The sequence below is a fragment of the Vombatus ursinus genome, unplaced genomic scaffold (assembly GCF_900497805.2).
Source record: "Vombatus ursinus unplaced genomic scaffold, bare-nosed wombat genome assembly UNPS02010193.1, whole genome shotgun sequence".
Lineage (NCBI taxonomy): Eukaryota > Metazoa > Chordata > Mammalia > Diprotodontia > Vombatidae > Vombatus > Vombatus ursinus.
In genome coordinates this window covers 363,160-382,220 of record NW_020949971.1, presented here as the reverse complement: position 1 = coordinate 382,220, position 19,061 = coordinate 363,160, and the positions used below count along the sequence as shown (strand labels likewise).

General features: G+C 45.3%; 1 protein-coding gene across 2 annotated transcripts in view; it reads left to right on the top strand.

Moving 5' to 3' along the window:
• Nucleotides 1-19,061, top strand: part of DLC1 (DLC1 Rho GTPase activating protein) — a 213,464-nt gene that overhangs the window by 47,897 nt on the left and 146,506 nt on the right. For both annotated transcript variants that reach the window (XM_027853682.1, XM_027853683.1), the window contains exons 3-4: nt 3,129-3,284; nt 5,484-5,636. In XM_027853682.1, coding sequence (XP_027709483.1) covers nt 3,129-3,284; nt 5,484-5,636 — 309 coding nt within the window. The remainder of the gene's footprint in view (nt 1-3,128; nt 3,285-5,483; nt 5,637-19,061) is intronic.

Here is a 19,061-nt window from a genome sequence, read left to right as displayed (position 1 = left end):
GAATGTCTCCTCAGCCCCGTGCTATGAAACATGTTTATCAGTGACTGGGATAAGAGTGTATATAATGGCTTTGTGAAGTCTCCTGATGCCATCAGCTGGAAGCAGAGTTCAGATATTGGACTGCTGAGTCTAGATTCAAACAGGTCTTGGCAAGCAATAACGATGCCCAATCGTTGAGTCATAAAGGAGAAAATGACAAAATTACACTTGGGGTCCAAAAGTCGGCTTCCTCTGGCTGCCCCCCTTGCCTGCTGTTCTCTTCTTCCTCATCTCTGCCTCTTGGCTGGCCAGCTTCCTTCAAGTATTGGCTGAATCCCATATGTTTCCTGATCCCCTCTAAGCTAACTCCTTCTTCTGAAATTATCTCCAGTTGGTCCTGTCTTAGTTATGCATGGCTGTTTTCATGTTGTTTCCCCCACTAGAGGGTGAGCTTCTTGAGGGCAGGGAAAGTCTCTCACTTTCTTTGGTATTCTCATTGGTTATGTGGCACACAGTAGGTACTTAATAAATGCTGCTGATACTCCAATGGAGAAGGGGCCAACTGTTCACACCTAGTGCCAACCAATTTCAACCCACAGGGCCAGGTGGCCAACCTAACTAGCACGGACCCTGAAGGAGAGGCATGACACATTCCCTGCTACTGCCCACCTCAGGAGGCTTCCCGTCAGCAGTATTGGCCCTCCTGTGGACAACATCCAGCTCATCTGTGAGCTTTCTGAAATTTAGCCTGATAATTAAAACCACTACTACTGATGTGGTCTGACTACCGCAGGCTTAAATACCCTCTTAAGGCTTTATAATCTCTCATGGCTACATACTACTGTTGATTCATTTTGAGCTTGTGACCCACTAACCTCCAAGATCCTTTTCAGACAAGTTATTCTCATGCCACACACTTCTGCCATCTTGCATTAAGAAGCTGGGTCTTTGAAATCTAAGTACAAGATGTTACATTTATCACTCAGCTTAAATCATACACTATTTGGACTAATATTCCAGACTGTCAGTCAGATAACAAACATTTATTAAATGCCTGCTGTGTGCCAGGTGCTGTGTTAACTTCGCAGGAAACAAAGAAAGGCAAAAATCCAGTCTTTGCACCCAAAGGGCTCTCAGGCTAACAGCGAAGACAACATGCAGACAACTGGCTTTGTACAAGATGTACAGATGGAGCAGAGCGGGGAGGGCGGTCTCAGAGGGAAGGCCTCTGAAAGGTTAAATTTCTTAGCGCCTGCCTCGGTCACCCATGACTTTTGTTGTCGTGATTGATGGCAGCTGGTTCAAAGATGGTTCTTCAGTTTTCCTTTCTTTCATCTGCATCACTTCAAATGTGTTCTCAGATTTATTGGGTTTGTACATCATAAATACATCAGCATTTATGGAATCATCCGTTCTAGACTTTCCTCCAAGCCCATATTTTCTCTCTCTGGCTGTCAGTGAATGTCTCCCATGAATGTCCCAACATCACCCTGTGCTTGGCTGAGTCCCTGGGAAGAGGCAGAAGGGGCCTCAGCAGCCTCTGGTTCCACCACCCTCGACCAGCATCCCTCCTCAAACATTCCCAATGAGCATCCTTCCAGGCTCTGTTTGCAAGCCTCCAGTGAGGGGGGATGCTCCTCCCCACTTCCTGAAGCAGACCATTGCAATTTTAAATTATCAAGGACTTCTTCCTTAAGACTAGGTCCAAATCTTCCTCCCTATAACTCCAGCCCCCCCACACAGAGGGCCCTCTGGGTGAGCAGCACCCATTAGACCGCACCTTGCCCGCGGCACAGCCCTTCGCATGTCACTGACCTCACTGGCTGGCTCCCCAACCCCTGCTTATCCAGGCAGTTGCCAAGTCCATTGGCTCCCCTCATGCTCTCCACCTCTTCCACAAGATAAGCATCCCTGCTTTGTCTCTCGTTGTTTTTCCTGGGAAAGTAACTTTTTTCTAAATGCATGAGAGGCAGTGCATGGTGGAAGCTGATCTGAACTTGGAATCCAGACTCGAGCTAAGCCCCTTCTCTGATCTGTTCTGACTCTCTCACCTCCCAGTGCTTGAGGCAGGAGGGGAGTCCTAAGGCTGTCCCTAAGAGCTGAGTCACAGGAGTTAACATCCAGGACCTTGGCTCAGGGAGTCAGGTGGGTCCTGTGGGAGTTGCTGGCCTCTGTGCTGTTCACAGAAGTGCCAAGTGCTGGCAATAGGAAGAGGCAAAAGGCAGCCCCTGCCCTCAAGGAGCTCCCAGTCTAATGGAGCAGATAACATGTATACAACATATAGACTGGATAAACTGAGGTAATCCAGATGGGAGGCACCAGCATTAAGGGGGAGAGCAGAAGTTGAGAAAGACTTCCTGTACCAGGTGGGGCTTTAACTGTGACTAAAGAAGTCAGGGAGGTCAGAGCAGGGGAGGGAGAGTGGGCCAGGCCTTGGGGGCAGCCTGAGAGAATGCCTGGAGGCAAGAGATGAGGGACTTGTGGGAGGAACAACCAGGAACCCCATGCTCCTGGACCAAAGAGTCCCTGTGGGGGAGTGAGGTGTAAGAGCATGGCAAAGGTAGGAGGGGGCTGTTCAGGAAAAACAACGAGAGAGTTTGACATTTGATCCCATGACAGAGAGGAAGAGACCATTCTCCCCTCCCAGGAAATGGCCTCTCAGATCAGTTAAAAAAAAAAATTCCAAAACCTGGGAAGACTTGTAAGGACTGATGCTGAGTGAAGTGAGCAGAACCAGGAGAACGTTGTACACAGTAACAGCCACATTGTGTGATGCCCGACTTTGATAGACTTAGCCCTTCTCAGCAATGCCAGGATCTAAGACATCTTCAAAAGTCTCACCATAGAAAATGCTGTCCACATCCAGAGAAAGAACTATGGAGTCTGAATGCAGATCGCAGGAGACTATTGGCTCTTTTTTGTTTTAGTTTCTTCTTTCTCGTGGTTTTCCCCTTTTCTTCTGATTCCTCTTTCATGACATGACTAACGTGGAAATATGTTTAATATGATTGTACATGTATAACCTATATAAGATTGCATGCTGTCTTGGGGGAAGGAGGATAATTTAGAACTCAAAATCTTTTAAAAGTGAATGTTGAAAACTAGAAATAAGTAAGCAAACAAATAAATAAAATGTTTCTGTGCCTCAGGAGGTGAGAGAAGATCGAGGGCGAGGGAGGCTTGATTCCATGGCCCTGCTCATCATGAAACTGGACCAGCTGGACCGAGACATTGAGAATGCCCTCAGTACCAGCCCCTCTCCGGCCAGCCCCCAGGCGCACCAGCCCCAGCAGAGGCCCATTCCTGTGAGTTGCTTAGTCTCTCTGCTTCCCTTTGGGCAGACCTCTGAAGCCCCACCCTTCCCCAGGGTTCTTGTTGCAGGGAACATCTGTCCAGTGCCACTCTTATTAGTCATTATGAGCTCACCTGAGCCATCCTACAGGCACCTGAAGGCAGAGCTGCCTCAGCTGGTGGAATAGAATTGGAATTTGTGTTGTTGTTGTTGGGAAGGGAGGGGGGGAGGAACCGATTGCCCAAGTCCATGTTGAGTGACTAAGTGCGTGGCAGAGAGAACTCTGGCTTAGAGGAGCCCAGGCTGTAGACCATGAGGGACCACTTCATCCTTCCAAAGCCCCAACAGCGAAACAGGGACACAGGATGAGGCCACACCCTGATCCAATAACACAAAAGATCTGGCAAAGTTTGTCCCAACTACCCCCTTTTAGATAAAACTGACCCCAGTGACTTCCCAGGACAAGTTCAAAGTCATTATTCCTCAAACACTTGACACTTACTAGCTGTATAACCCTGGGCAAGTCACTTAACCCCAATTGCCTAAAAAAAAGTCATTATTCCTTCCCACCTCCCACCTGCACTCAGGATGTACAAAAAAACAATCATCTCCCTTGGGGAGCTGGGGGCTAACATTTATCTAGGGCTTTAAGGTTTGCAAAGTGATATATGTATGTATACATATATATGTACATATACATATGTATATAATATAATCTTACCTTACCCTCACACCAACCCTGTTAGGTAGATATAATTATTCATACTTTACAGATGAGGAAAATGAGGCAAATAGGGTGAAGTGACTTGCCTAGAGTCACACAGCTAGCAAGCATCTGAGCCCAGATCTGAACTCAGTCAGCCAGCCAGTAAACATTTATTAAGTGCCTGATGTATGCCAGGCACTGTGCTAAGTGCTGGGGATACAAAGAAAGGCGAAGGGGAGCACAGAGTCCAATGAGGGAGACAAGATTTCAACAAATATGTGCAAAGATGAAATGGACAGAATCTTCTTGCCTTGGGACAAGCCCAGTGCTTGCCTCTCTATGCCACCTAGCTATCTCTAATTACTAAATAAATAGCTAGCACCTAATAAATGCCTCTTAATTTCCTTCATTTATTCATTCTATAGCTCTTGGGGATGAACCTGCATTCTCAGAGTCTTTGCCAATGCAGTACAATAGCCTTTGCCAATACCCCCTAAACAGGACATCTGGAAAGGGTTTGATAATGACTTGGACACAAACAAACATCTATGACTAGACCAGTCTACCTTCCAGGATGACCCCGAAGCTGGCCACTAAGGGGAGGGGGTCAGATATGAGTGGGGAGGGCCTGGGGGTTGGGCGACCCTTCCAAATCAATGTTAATCTTAATGTCAATGTTAATGAAGCTACGAATACTGGAAGGGGTGTGCATACACACGTGAGTGCATGTGTGTGCAAGTGTGTTTGGGGCTGTATGTGTAATTCCTTCTGGATGGGGAACTCCTGGTATAGAAACTCCCTTTATAGATGCAGGTCAGCCAGTCATCTGTTGAACCATCTCAGGCAGTAGCCTTGGGCACAACCAGAAGACGTCAAACCAAGACTTCATGTCAACACTCACTGATTCCAGGGCTAGCCTGCTCTTCCTATGCTCCATGGCCTCTCCAAGGCAACACAGAAGCTAGTGTGTATTGGGTTGATACCCTGACTTCCTAGCTTTGGCCCCTTACTCCCTGGGCCATGGAAAGCAGCCATAGTGAAGAAGCCACTCCCTGAATCTGAGAGAAAACTCTTCCCAAGAGTCTCCACCCATGTCGCCAAGAGCCAGCAAACGAATGGCCTTGCTCTTGGGCCAGAAGCCTCTGACTTAGCAAACACTGTTCTCAGGGTCATGGCTCTTTGTTGACTGGCAGATTTCACTCATATCTATCCTCAAAGAGAAAGTCAGGCCGGCAGGTATGTCCCAATAAGGACATTATGCTTGACTCCCTTCCCAAAGCCCCTTCCCAGGGCACCTAACCCCAAGGCAGGTTGCTGATAATGGAATTTCATCCATCAGTAAAAGGCCAGTGGGGCATGACATGGAGAGGCTACCTCTGCAGAGCACTGTCCTTCCTAGATATGTCCTGGCCACTAATGAATATTGTCAATATTTGTATCCCCAGTGCCTGGCATGTTGTAGGCACTTAAATGTTTATTGACTATTGGTTGCCTAATATTTCACAGGATGAGGAGTCAAGAGAGGAAAGTGGAGAGAACGATGGGCCAGTACATCAGGACCAAACGGATTTACCTCCCAACTTGGAGGCAGTGGCTCTGGGGGCTAGTCTAGCCTCTGTGTCCCCCACAGTCAGCTCTGCAACCAAACCCAAGGCATTGGTGAGTTCCAAAGGATTGAAATTGTTCTCTTTAACCTTGCCTTTAAAGCATGTGTGATTATCAGATGAGCACTAAGACCGACTTAGCTTCCTAAGGTCAAACTACCGTGGAATGTGCATTAAAATGCCTAGCAGAGCCTGGGTGTCCCAGGGGCCCCTGCAGAGTCATCATGAGGCCTGACTCACCCTTGCAGGGTTGGGTGATGCTAAGGAAGGGGGACAGAATCTTGCCTTCCCTTCAGGTGAAGGGTTTTGTCAGTTTCAGGACAAGTTTCTACCCAGGTTCCCAATTGAGCACCCACAGGCTGAGGTCACTGGAAAGGAAGGTGAAAGGATGGAAGTCACCTAGATTTTTGTCCCATACTCAGAGGACATTTTGTAATCATGATGCTTAGTGCCTGTTCCTCCTCAGAGTATGTCTGCTTTCTAATTAGGAGCAAATACAACATGGAAGTCCTGAGACGCTCCACCTCCAAGACCCACAGGTCAATGGGCAAAACCCCCGATCCAGAACCAGGCGTGCCAGGCTGCAAGAAGCATTGGCTTTAATAACTTAGATGGCAAAATGACAACATTGTCAATGGATGCTCGGGACATGACCTATCCAAATGAAAGCTCATATCTTCCATCCCAAAACCAATTTCCTAGCTAAGCTGAGTATTTTTAAGGAAAAAATAATCCTTTTAGAAATTTTAGCTCCATGGAAATGGACTATACAAAGAAGAGTCTGAGAAAAGTAAATTAAAAAATAAGCGTGTCCTGAAAGCCGTAAAACCCAAGTTTATCAATGACTTCACAAATGAAGATTAAAAGGTCTCTCCTTACTAGCCATTTACCCCCAGCCAAAAGATGGGCTTCTTGGCCTTACCCCAAGGACATGAAAGTTGTCCTGCCTTTCACATCCTATGATGGCTTTCTTTTCTAGGGTCATGACAAGAACTCATTGCTACCAGGTTAGTCTTTAATACATGCTAGAGCCCACAAAGAGACTGTTCTTTGGGTTTGGTTTTCTTCCCTCAGCTTCAGATGAGACTTCCCATGTTTCTCTGAATTCTTCATAGTCATTGTTTCTTAGGGCAGCTAGGTGGCACAGTGCATAGAGTAGTGACCCTGGAGTCAGGAGGACATGAGTTCAAATCCGGCCTCAGACACTTACTAGCTGTGTGACCCTGGACAAGTCACTTTAACTCTGTTTGCCTCAGTTTGTCATCTGTAAAAATAAGCCAGAGAAGGGAATGGCAAACCACTCCAGTGTCTCTGCCAAGAAACTCCAAGTGGGATCACAGAGTCGGACATAATTGAAAGGACTGAACAACAACAACTATCATCCATCTTAACTTCTCTATTCTCTATCCTCACTTAAACTCCTGCTGAGGTTGATGTACTCGTACACAAAACTGTGTATGTGTGTGTGTGTGTGTGTGTGTGTGTGTGTGCGCGTGCATACACACACACCCATATGTGCATGGGGGAGGGAGGGTGCTGTTCTGTGTGAAATGAGTCACTTATTTTATAAGTCACAATAAGAAACAATAGTTTCTCATTGGAATTCTTGATCGTTATTTGCTCTGGTGCAAATTCGAGAGTTTGCTGGAGTAGACGTGAAGGAGCTGAGTGGTCTGCACCCCATTCTGGTGTCTAGCTTAGCTAGAAGTCCCCTGTCTTTATTTTTCAACAGCTTCCCCCCCCCCCATCATCCCCTATTGTCTAAGCAATATTCTACATGTCCACCATCAAAGAATTCATCTTCTCGATCCCCCTCCACCTTGTCTGGACCATTATTAAGTATGTGGATATTTGGGGGAAAGGGTATTATTTATACCTTTATGACTATTATTTATTTATGGTTACATATTATTTATATATAATTATCATAATACATTATGTGATGTGCAATATGTAATATAAATAATTATTTATATTATTACTATAAAATGTACTTCTTATTTCTGTATGTCTAAATAATATTCTATTCTTTATGCCTTTTCCCCACCTGGCCTCATTCCTGTGTGTGTCTTTCAGCTGTGATCAGAATGTCCTTGATGCTTGACATTTGCCGGTTTGCTGTTGGGCTTCTGTTGCCCACTAACCGTCCAGCGGGGGAGCCATCCTGGCATTCTGGTCAATGTCATGCCTCTTCTCCCTGCCCATTGGCCCCTTAAAGAAAACTGCTGATTCTACAGCTCACTGTCATCTTGCTTGCCCAATCCAACACTTCCAGGGCTTCCCCTTCCCCAGTTCATATGCCACATATCTTGAGAGCATCACAGATCATAATAGATCCTTTGGATTTGGCTTTCTCCTGGCTAATATTCATGATTAACCACTACCTCTCACCCCACCCCTACCCACCAAATGCTTTCCCCCACTTCCTAGGTCATGGATGTTTTGTTTATCTAGTTCTAAATAGTAACTAGTACTTGTGTCCTCCATTTCATATTGTCCCCTGATTTTCGTATTGGACATCTCTAATGAATAATCATCATAATAATTGCTAATATTGTATAACATATTAAAGTTTACAAAGTGTTTTAGATATTATCCCAAGTAATCTTCAAAACAACCTTGTAAGGGAGATACTTTTATTAACCCCACTTTATGGGTGAGGAAGCTGAGGTTGAGAGAATGATCTCCAAAGAAGAGACTAACTTTTGCCTTTCTTTGTATTCCTAGTGCTTAGCACAGTGCCTGGCACATAGCAGGTGGTTAATAAATGTTTATTGCGTGACTAATTAAGTTACTTTGCCTAGAGTCACTTAGCTAGCACATGTCTGAGTCAGAATTTACCTCCAGGTCCTCCTGACTCCCAGTCTAGGACCTCATCCCCTTTACCACCCAGCTGTTGAGATTAGTGTGGTCTCTTCAGGAATCACCTGGAAGGCTTCCCAGGGCCCAAGTGAAGTGACTTACCCAAGGTCACACAAGTCATAACTTACTTGTATTCATATCTAGGTCCTTTTCCTGACAGCACAGAGTTCTTTCCCCATCACCACATTCCAACCCACCTCCAAGATGCTCTCTTTATAAATGAGGCTATGGAGCTTGACAGTCACAAGCCTCAGTGATCTGAACCTGACATTTCTCTCTGAGAGCAACATGTGAATTCCACCAATCTGTAGTTTGTTCTTTACATCCTATTAGCCCTGGGAACTTTTCTTGCAAAATTCCCTGTGAGATGAAATTTGGATTCTTCTTTTCTTCACATTTTAGGGTAATCTAAACTCTATCTCTTAGCTCTGAAAATTGTCAAGCTTTTTTTTCCCCCAGGTAATCCCTTGATCTTGTTTTTTATTATATTTCTGTCTCTTTTTCTGATTGGCCAGAGAGCCTGAGAATTGTATTCCACATTGAATTTTCTCCTTTATTCAAATTTCCCTGAGTTTGATCACCTATCTGTCCTGCTCTGCTGTTACTCATTCTGGACATCTCATTACTGATACCAGGCCTCTTTAGTGATGCCAGACACTCTATCACTGACTTAAAAGTATTTGTGGCCCAATTTGGCTGATCTTAGGGTACATCTACCTTCTTTTCTTGGATGTCATTGACAGTACTTTGTTGTTTTCTCCATCAAATGACTTCTCCTTAGGATCTTTTCATCCACAGTATTTGCCCTCCTATTAAAGGCTTTCCCTCCATCCCTTGTTGGCTTCCTTGTCCTTTCCTTTTCTTTATCTGAAAGACCATTCTCTTTGGAAGTCCTTTAGTCATTACCCATATTTTCTTTCTCCTTATTTGCTGTTGTTGTTTATTAATTAATCAAAACCTGTTAATTTAAGAGTCCATAAGAATCTCGGCAAGTTAAGGAGAAAAGATTGTGATAGGAAAGAAAAAAATTGTGCCAACCATGAGAGCAAATTTGAAAAAGAGCTCAAAGAAAGTACAGGTAGAATTCCACGGCATAAAATTATTTTGAGGAAAAGAGTTCAAGAGGAAATGGAAGAGCTCAAGAACAAAATTCTGAAATCGCAGAAAGAAAGGATTTTTAATGAGAACGTAAAGAGTTATTTAAGAAAGACTGATGCGGCTGCACAGGGACATCTCCCACCAGTTTAAATCAAGCAAGGGCAAGTAATGGAAAATGAATTCAAAACAAACTGAGGGGGTGAGTAAAAATGCAGACAATAAGGAAATTGTTGTTTTATCTATACTATAATGAAAAAGGGGATAATAATGATAACTGACATTTATATAGTACTTATAATTTTGGAAACCATTGGACATGAATTATCCCACCCTGTGAGGTAGTTACCAAGCTAAACTAAGGCTCCAACTTCAGAGAGTTGGAGTCTTGCCCGTGGTCCAGAGTTGGTTAATGTCATAGGTAGGATTGGAACCCAGATCTTGCTGACTCCACATCTAGTTCTCTCTCCACTGGGCCTCTCCAAAAAAGAAGTAGGGGTGTTTCTCTTGGTGCTCTTGGTATCTCTTGGTGGGTGGGATGATGATAAAGGGCAACATAGAGAAGGGAATTCATTCATTGTCATCCATGTTTTACCCAGAGACTGTTTGACATCATGAGATGTGTTGACTGGGTAGTAAAAGGTGTGGCGCTCAACGCCACTTCCAAGAGTGACATCTGTCCTTGATACAGTCAAGAGGACCTTTCTTAGTGAGATGTGGTCAGTGCTTCTCCATAGCTTGTTAACAACTTGGAACATAATTAGAACTAAAATATGAAGTCAAAAGAAAGCTCCCAATCTTGCTATTCTCTGCTCACCAGTCAGTGAAAGGGAATGTAATTGTCTCATTCCCAAGCAGCCCACATCTCTCTAGCTCATGAAGCTTCCTTGGCTGCAGCCGCCTTGAGGGTAAAATACTGGCTCCTAGTTCATAGTTTTCCTAGTGACTTAAGAATAAGGAATTGCCACAGAAGGAGGGGACAAAGAGATGTCCTGAAGAGACAGAAGAGATAAAGGGAAGTAGGAGAAAAGAAGGGAATGGAATTGTAGCAGGGACAGAAGCTAAAAGGATGAAAGATCAGAGGTGAAGGGAACTTCTGATGATCAGCCTTCCCATTCTTGTTGAACAGAGGGACCTCTAAACTGGCTGCAGGCTCAGAAATAGATGTGTCTGGAAGAAGCAAGGAACACGAGGAATGGCTAGCAGGAGAGCCAATGGAATACCATCATGTGCAGGGGGATAGAGATGAAAAGAATAGACTAAGGGGACAATCTGCCTCAGTCCAGGGTTTGACTGTGTGACTTTAAAGTCCCCAAGGTTGCTCAAAAAATAGAGAAGGGGTAGGAGATGCTGTGTTAGGCAAAGTTCAGGGTCCAAACATGCTCTGTCTTCTCAAGGTGAGCTGATGTGTTCACTGTTTCATTGCTTATCCTCTCATCAAGTCCAGGGAGGCAGCCTATTGTGCTGGGGTGAAAAAAAACCCCTACACTGGGCCTTACTTCTGAAACTACCACTTGCTGGCTATGTGACCATGTAGAAGTGAATGTCTTTCTCTGGTCCTCAGTTTACTCATCTAGAGCCATGTTAGACGGGTTAATCACCAAGGGCACTTCCTGTTCCAATAGGCTATGAATGTCTGCATTTTACAGAATTCACATTGATTTGGGGAGACTCTGCCTTTCACTGGTAGACTGAAGTTCATAGATTGACCACTCCTCACCCATGAGTCACACCAGGCTCTCGATATCTCCAGTCTCAAAGTTCAGCTTCTGATTGGTTCATTAACTGCTCTCCTTGGGGCAGATGGAAGAGAAAGGTAGTTGGTTTAAAAAAAAAAATAGGCTTACAGATCAACTAACAGCAAGGAAGAAGGGCCCAGGTATGACTGAATATCTCATGCTTCCCCCTAGGGGTGCTCCCTCTCCTCCATATACATCCATATTATAACTAATGTAAATGTATCATAACATAGATGGTGACTGGGGGACAAACACGGATGGTGGGTGTTTATATGTAAAGAATAGGGAAGGGAGTTGAATTTTTTCCATTAGAAAGTGAGTTGTTTTCTTAAGTAAAATGCTCACTCAGTGAGACATGCCATACATTCCAAGCTCTCCACTTTGGGCAGTTATATGCTATTAAATATGAGGCTGGAAATGAGACATGTCTGGAAACCCAGAAAGAAAACACAGTCTCTCCATTGCTGCTGCCCTGGTGTACAATGAAGGGGTTGTGGATTTCACTGGGGAGAGTCCAGAGCCCAGCTTCACGAGTCTGGCATGTGTCCTGGAAGGTCAGTCCCACCCAGGTATGTGTGTGAGTGCCGGTCATGCCAGAGGTGAGGTGCCACCTCTGTTTCATACTGCTGTACACCCCTTCCTTCTGCATGCTCACCTCTCTGCCTTATCCCAACACCACCCTCTGCTGGTTCTCCTGCTACTTATTGGACCCAATTTTCTCTGTCTTATTTGCTGGTTCCTCAACCATGCTGTGCACCCTGAATGTGGAAGTCTTCATATGTCCTGGTCCTGGGCCCTCTTCTCTTGTTTCTACACACACACTCTCTCTCTTAGTGACATCTTAAGCTACCTTGGATTTAATGATTATCCCTCTGCAGAAGATTCCCTTATCTCACACCCAAATCTCTCATGAAGGTCCAGTATGATCAGTCACCTATTGGGCACTTGGACAGATGTCCTCAAGGCATCTTAGACTCATCATGTCCAAAACAAAGCTCATCATCTTCCCACCATCCATCTTCTCTTCCCAACATGTTGGTTTCACTCAAGGGCACTGTGGTGCTCCCAGTTCCCTAGGCTCCCAATCCCAGAATCCTCTTCCCCTCCTCATTAACTCTCATTCCACAGAGCTACCAGTTGCCAAGTCTGACTGTTTCTACCTTCTCAGCATCCCTCCCATTTGTCCTCTGTTCTCTACCCACACACTCACCATCCTAGCTCGGGTGCTCCTCACCTTTCAAGTTACTGCCCTTTCCACCTCAATGAGTTTGGTACATGACATAATTTATCTCTCCTGTTGAATATTGCCCTTATACTTGGAGGCTTCAACATGCAGATTGATTCTCCCTCAAATATTCTAGCCACTCAGTTCCTCCTCCCATTCACCTCCCATGCTATACTCCTTCACCCCACCTCAGCCACACACAAAGATGGTCATACCCTTAATCTTTCCATCACCCATAAATGCACCCCCTCCATGTTCAAGAATTCTGAAATCCCTTTATCTGACCGTAATCTATTGGCTTTTCTCATCTCCCTCTTCTTTCCCTTTTAAAGCCTACTAAGCCCTCAATCCTCTCCCAGGCCATCTCCTCTGTGCTAGCCACTCTCTCTTCTTCTCCCTGTCTTTACACCTTGGTGAACCATTCAACTTCACACTGTCCTCTTCTCTTGAATGCCTGACCCCTATGTCACATCACCAAGTATGTCCAGCCAAGCCTCAGTCTTGGATCATTCTCACCATTCATCGCTTTTGCTCCTCAAACGTGCTGCGAACAAAGATGGAGAAAATCACACAATCATTCTGACTGGGTCCACTAAATATTTATGTCACGAAACCTCAACTGGGCCCTCACTGCTGCTAGGCAATTCTATTATACCTCACTCATCAGCTCACATTCCCACTCTCCACAGAGGCTCTTCCAAACTTTCTCATCCCTTCTCCAACCTCCCATGGCTCCCCCTCCCCCTACTCTCTCAGCTGAGAATCTCTCCTTATATTTTACAGAAAAAAATTGAAGTCAATTATGATCTTCCTCTTCTCCTCTCTTTTCTACTATTATGCAGATGCCTTCTGCCCCTCTCTCCTCCTTGACACCTGTCTCACATGATGAGGTCCCCTTACTCCTTACCAACCCTTCTACCTGCTCAAGTGATCCCATTCTTTCCTGTCCTTCTGTAGGAGCATTTTCCTGGGGCCCCTCACCTACTTGTGCCTTCCCTGTTAAAGCTACTTTTCATCACCTCTGTATGCACCATATATGTTCCTAATGATTTACGTGTTGCCTCCTCCTCAGAGAAGGAAGGAGTGCTCTGAGAAGAGTCTGGGGGCACAGCATAAATGGGGGTTTGAAATGGATGATGATTCAGTGAAGGGGATTGAGAAGGCATGGTTGGTGTGATAGTCAGTCAGTCAATAAGCATTGATTAAGCACCTACTGTGTGCCGGGCACTGTGCTAAGTGCTGGGGATACAAAGAAAAGCAAAAGGCAGTCTCTGCTGTCAAGGATCTCCCAGTGCAATGGAGTAGTAGAAGAACCAAGACGGAGGGTCACTAAAACCCAGGCTGGTAAAGAGATCCCAGAGAAAGGGAGGCCAACCCTGTTAAGTGCCACAGAGAGGCCAGGAAGGCTAAGAATGAGCACTGGGTAGGGAAGTCCACTGGGCACCAAAATGCAGGGTACATTCTTTGAGAAAGGAACAGGGCAATTCGTTCAATAAGCATCGATTAAGCATCTCCTGGAACCAGAAAACTATGCCAGGCACTGGGATAGATGCCAAATTCGGCTAAGACATTGTCTTTCCCCTGATAAAAACTGGATTTCAATGCCTCAGAGCAGCTATGATCTCTTGAGTGGAAACATTCCTATCACTGGTACAGATTACTACACAAATCTTGAGTACCTCGGTGCATCTACTGTCTCCCATACCTTCTGCAGGGGGTCCCCCTAAGGTGCCTCAGATTTAATGATGACACAGAGGATCAGACAAGAAGACCTGAGTTCTAATCCAGCCTCAGACAATGACTAGCTGTGTGATTCCAAGACAATCACTTCCCATCTCTGCCTCAGTTTCCTCACCTGTAAAATGAGAACCATAATGGCACCTATCTTCCAGGGTTGTTGGGGGGACCAACAAAAGCGCTTTATAAGCCTCAAAGCACCATCAAAATGTTGGCCATTAGGATGCTCGCTCATATGTGAATATGTCATTCAATGCCGTCTGCCCCTCTCTTATCCTTTGGTGTCCGTACGCAGCTCGCCCATCTCCTTTCCTGATCTTCATCTCCTAAGCAATGCTTCTTGCCCACAAGTCACCAAACACCATGACGTTGTTTGGGGCTTGCCATACACGAGGACCTTTGAAACCTCTTCAGGAAGGAAGCATCCGTGATGCACAGGCACACGGCTTGTGGGTCGTCACTAAGACTCTGGTCCTTCTTGCTTCTTGACCCTGAGCCACCTTTTCTAAGCTCTCTCTGGCTCACTGCCACCCTTCCCCCATGCCCACCTTTGTCCTCAAATCACCTGGTATGGAGGTGAGCTGATTTAGTTAGGAGAATGCCATCACATTCATCACAGATTTTCTCTACCTTGGAGCTCTCTGCCGTAGACATCAGTGCAACATGGAGTTTTTTTTGGTTTGTTTGTTTGTTTGTTGTTGTGGTTGTTTTGTGGCTTAGAATCAGAAGACCTTTATTCATGTCTTGCATCTGGAATTTATTAATGGCATGACCTTAGAAAAAGCAGCTTAAAACCTGTGCACCTCACATCTTTATATATAAAACATGGGGATATCATGAAGATCAAATTAGATCATGTATTTGAAAATCCTTTGCAAAACAGTGTTATACAAATATATCTCAGAATCATGAGCAAAGATTTCTAGTTACTCTTGCTTCAGACTCTTATTTCCTCTTATATATGTTGTACTTTATATTGCATTTCATAAAATTATGGAATCTCGGAGTTGAGAAGGCTTTAAAAAACTTCTAATACAAATTATCCTAAACAACAATAACAACAACAAAACCCTCTAAAATATCCTAGAGAAGCTATCATTTATCCTTTATTTGTAGACCTTTAGTAAATGGGAACCCACTTCTTCCTGCAGCATCCATTCCATTTTTGTATAATTCTAATTTCTTGAAAGGCTTTGTTCCACCCTTCTCTGCATTAAACCTAAAAACAAAAATTGTAGTTTTACAACTTCTGTCCATTACTCCTACTTATCAATGTCTGATCTAAAATATGGTATCCATAATGGACATAATACTCCAGATCTGTTACGGTTATGGGTTTTAGACAAGGAATAGTAGCATAGAAAAACGACTCTGCTTTCCTTATTGATTTAATATCATATTAGCTTTATAAGCTGTCATATCATACTACTGATTCTTATTAAGATTATAGTTTCCTAAAACCCCAAGATAATTTTTTTTCAAATGAATTATTGTCTGGACACACTCCATCATCTTCTACTTGTGATGTCATTTTTGGAACTGGAATCTATGACTCTACATCCCTATTAAATTTCATTTTTCAAGATTCAACCTAATATTCTGATCTGCAAAACACCATGGGATTTGTCGTTTAATGTGCTAGCTATCCCTCCTAGCTATTTGTCACCTACAAATTTGACAATATCCCGTTATTGTAATAACACCTTTTAAGTTTTGGATAAAAATAACATGCAGTTATTTTTGTAGAAGACATTTCACTTTTGCTTATCATGGTGACTCAGCTAAGATGGCTGAGGCCCACTGGAAGGATGCTTCTTATTGGCTTTGGACACCAGATAAAACCAGATCCATCTGGTCTTTTCACTTGCAGGGAGCAGGGGGAGCCTCTCCAAAGAGAACCTATGAGCCATCATTCCATTCAGAAGCAACTTTCTTTTGTCCACTGGTTTCATGGAGAGCAAAAAATGTCAATATTGGTATGGTCTAGTGGACAGAGATGGGTCTTGAAAATAGGAAGACTTGGCTTCAGGCTCCGCCTCTGCCACAGCCTGATTCTGTGACCTGGGGCAGGGTACTTCATCTCTTAGTTCCCCAGACAACTCTCAAAGATGCTCATTTTCAGAGAAGGTGCCAAGTTGCATTGGTGGAGGGAGTTGCCTCACCTGGGAGTTCCCTATGACAATGAAATCACAGTTCAGTCCTGTCCCTCTAAATTCCTTTACTAGTAGGTCAACTCCTTGACTACTGGCCAAAAATTTCACAGTGAAAGTGTCAAAACTTGAATTAATATTGAAGTCCACAAGGTCCCATGATGCTTCACCATGTTATGGAGGACACTCTGGCTTTTTAAAGTTTCTTCTGGGTCAGGAGCAACTCTGCCAGGACCATAGAGATTGTAGGACAGGCCTGGAGATGGACCAGTCTGTTTCCTGAGGAGCTGCCCTAGCCCAGAGAGGCTCATCTCAGCCAGCCTGGCCCTGGGTGGGGAGCATGGGGCCATAGTTACCCATGTAACAAAGAGTCCACCACTGATCCCCAACCTTTTGTGGTCTCCTTTTTCCTGCAGGGATGGGGCCCAGAGCTCAAAAAGAAGGCAGAGGGGGCTGAGTCACTGTTTTGGATCATCTATAAACCTCAATTTTAGCTAATGGAGACTGAAGTCTAAATCTAACTCCTATTTATAAAGCCCTGGAAGGCTTCCCAAGCATTTGGCTCACCATAATCCCAAGAGGTGAGCAACGTCAATATTCTCACCCCCATTTTAGAGATGAGAACACTAAGGCCTGAGGTGGGTACGAAGTGCCAGAGCCGGGACTATAACAGAAATCTTTCTGTAGGAAAAGTCAGCCTCTCCCCACGTCCTTCCTCTTTGCCTCAGTCTAATGGGCACCTTGGCACGACAGACAATCCCTGCATCCCTTTGTACCCAGTTTCCACTGGTCCAACTGAAACCCACTAGAAGCACACAACATAGTTTCCCTCTGTGCTGAAATCGCATTTGGCTCCAAATGTCAATGCGACCCCAGGAAGGCCCATTTTGCAATCCCCAAGAATTGAGAAATATGCTGGCCTGGTGGGACCTGCACATTCTGTAATACTGCTGTTGCAGGAGGTGGCTGGAGGCTCTCAGGGAGCCAGGGTCACCCCACACTGGATCAAATCCAGCTCCACAGGCATGTCTGAATGGCCCCAGAATGTCCCGGCTGGGCTTCCCAGGGATGGGAAGAGGCACGGAAGATAAGCATTCCAAGAAGAGAGACTCTTCCAGGGGACCTGAACTGACTGGGCCTGAGGGAAGGCGTGAAGGTAAAGAAGGAATGAGCAATAGGGTTCCAAGTGGGAGCATGAGGAGGCAGGGCCTTACCAATATGGAAGCCACCTCACTGGTCGTTGGAAAGCACTGGTCTTAAATCTGGAGAAAATTGGGCAATGAAAGCCCTCATCTGTCATTGCCACGTAGGGGACCTGAAGGGTCCTGAAGATTAGGACATCAGGCCTGAGTTCAAATCCTGACTCAGTTCCATACCTACCCACCCCCACAGTCCTTTCCCTCTCTGGGCTTTGGTTCCCTTTTCTGTTGAATAAGGAGGTTGGACTAAGGTCCCTTTCCAACTCTGACATCCCGACATCTCAACCTTCCCCTCTCAAACATTCACCCAGTCTCTTCATTTTGCAAACCCGAAGAGCAGGGTGGGCCCAGCCTGAGCTTCTGGAGCAGAGCTGCTCCAGTGTTCAGGCCCTTGTCACCATGTGGCATGGAAGCTCTCATCTTGTCTTGGGACAGTCTCCTGGCTCAGTCTCAGTTCAGGGACTGGGGGCACATACCTGGGGTCTCCTGGCTCACAGGCTTCTCCTCCTCCTCCATATGCCTTCTTACTTCTCCTCGCTCTCACACTTTTGCCCAATTATTTCTCCCTTCATTTTGCATTTTCATAGGGTCTTGGGCCTAAAGGTGGAAGGGACCCTTGGGGCCATAAAATCCAGCCTTCATTTTATAGAGGAGCTATTGCAATTCTGCTTCTCATAGAGCACAGCTGTGCACTCATAGAGCACAGCACCTTCTCTGTTGAGGTTGCACCATGCTGGGCAGTCCTGGGCCAGCATCTCCCATGTCTCACAATCGATTCCAAAGTTCTTCAGAGAAACCTTGAGAGTGTCCTTGTATCGCTTCTTCTGACATCCACCTGAGCGTTTTCCTTGTGTGAGCTTACTAACATAGCCTTTAGGCAAATGTACATGTGGCCTTTGAACAATGTGGCCAGCCCATGGAGCCATGCTCTCTGCAGTAGAGTTTGAATACTTGGCAGATTGGCTCAAAAAAGGACCTCAGTGTCCGGTACCTCACCTTGCCAGGAGATCTTCAGAATCTTCCTAAGACAAATCAAATGGAAGTGACTCTGCAGTGACTCCTTCTTCTCGGTGGCTAGGTCTCCTCCTCTTGTCAATGGTCATTTTCTCCAATGACATGGATTACAGTCAACTTTCCTCAATAGACCCTTGAATTCACAAGGATACCTCCAAGCCTGACCATGGCCACATCAAGGTTGATGGTCAGTTACTCAGGAAAGCAAGCCTAAGATAGAAAGGGCATCAGCAGCCAGGCTCTTGGGTGCTACTTCACCTAGCGGAGGCCCTTTACTCTGGTTGTCCCATGAGAGGGGTCACCACGATGCCAGGGAAGGGAAAGGCCAGGCCACTCCTTACTCAGCCCAAGTCCTGGGGTGACACCATGCCCCTTGAAGGGTCGAAGGGAGAGCTGGCTGGAAACTTTCTCATTTTAATTGACACAAGAACTAATTCCCTTGTCCCTGTCATAGGGAGA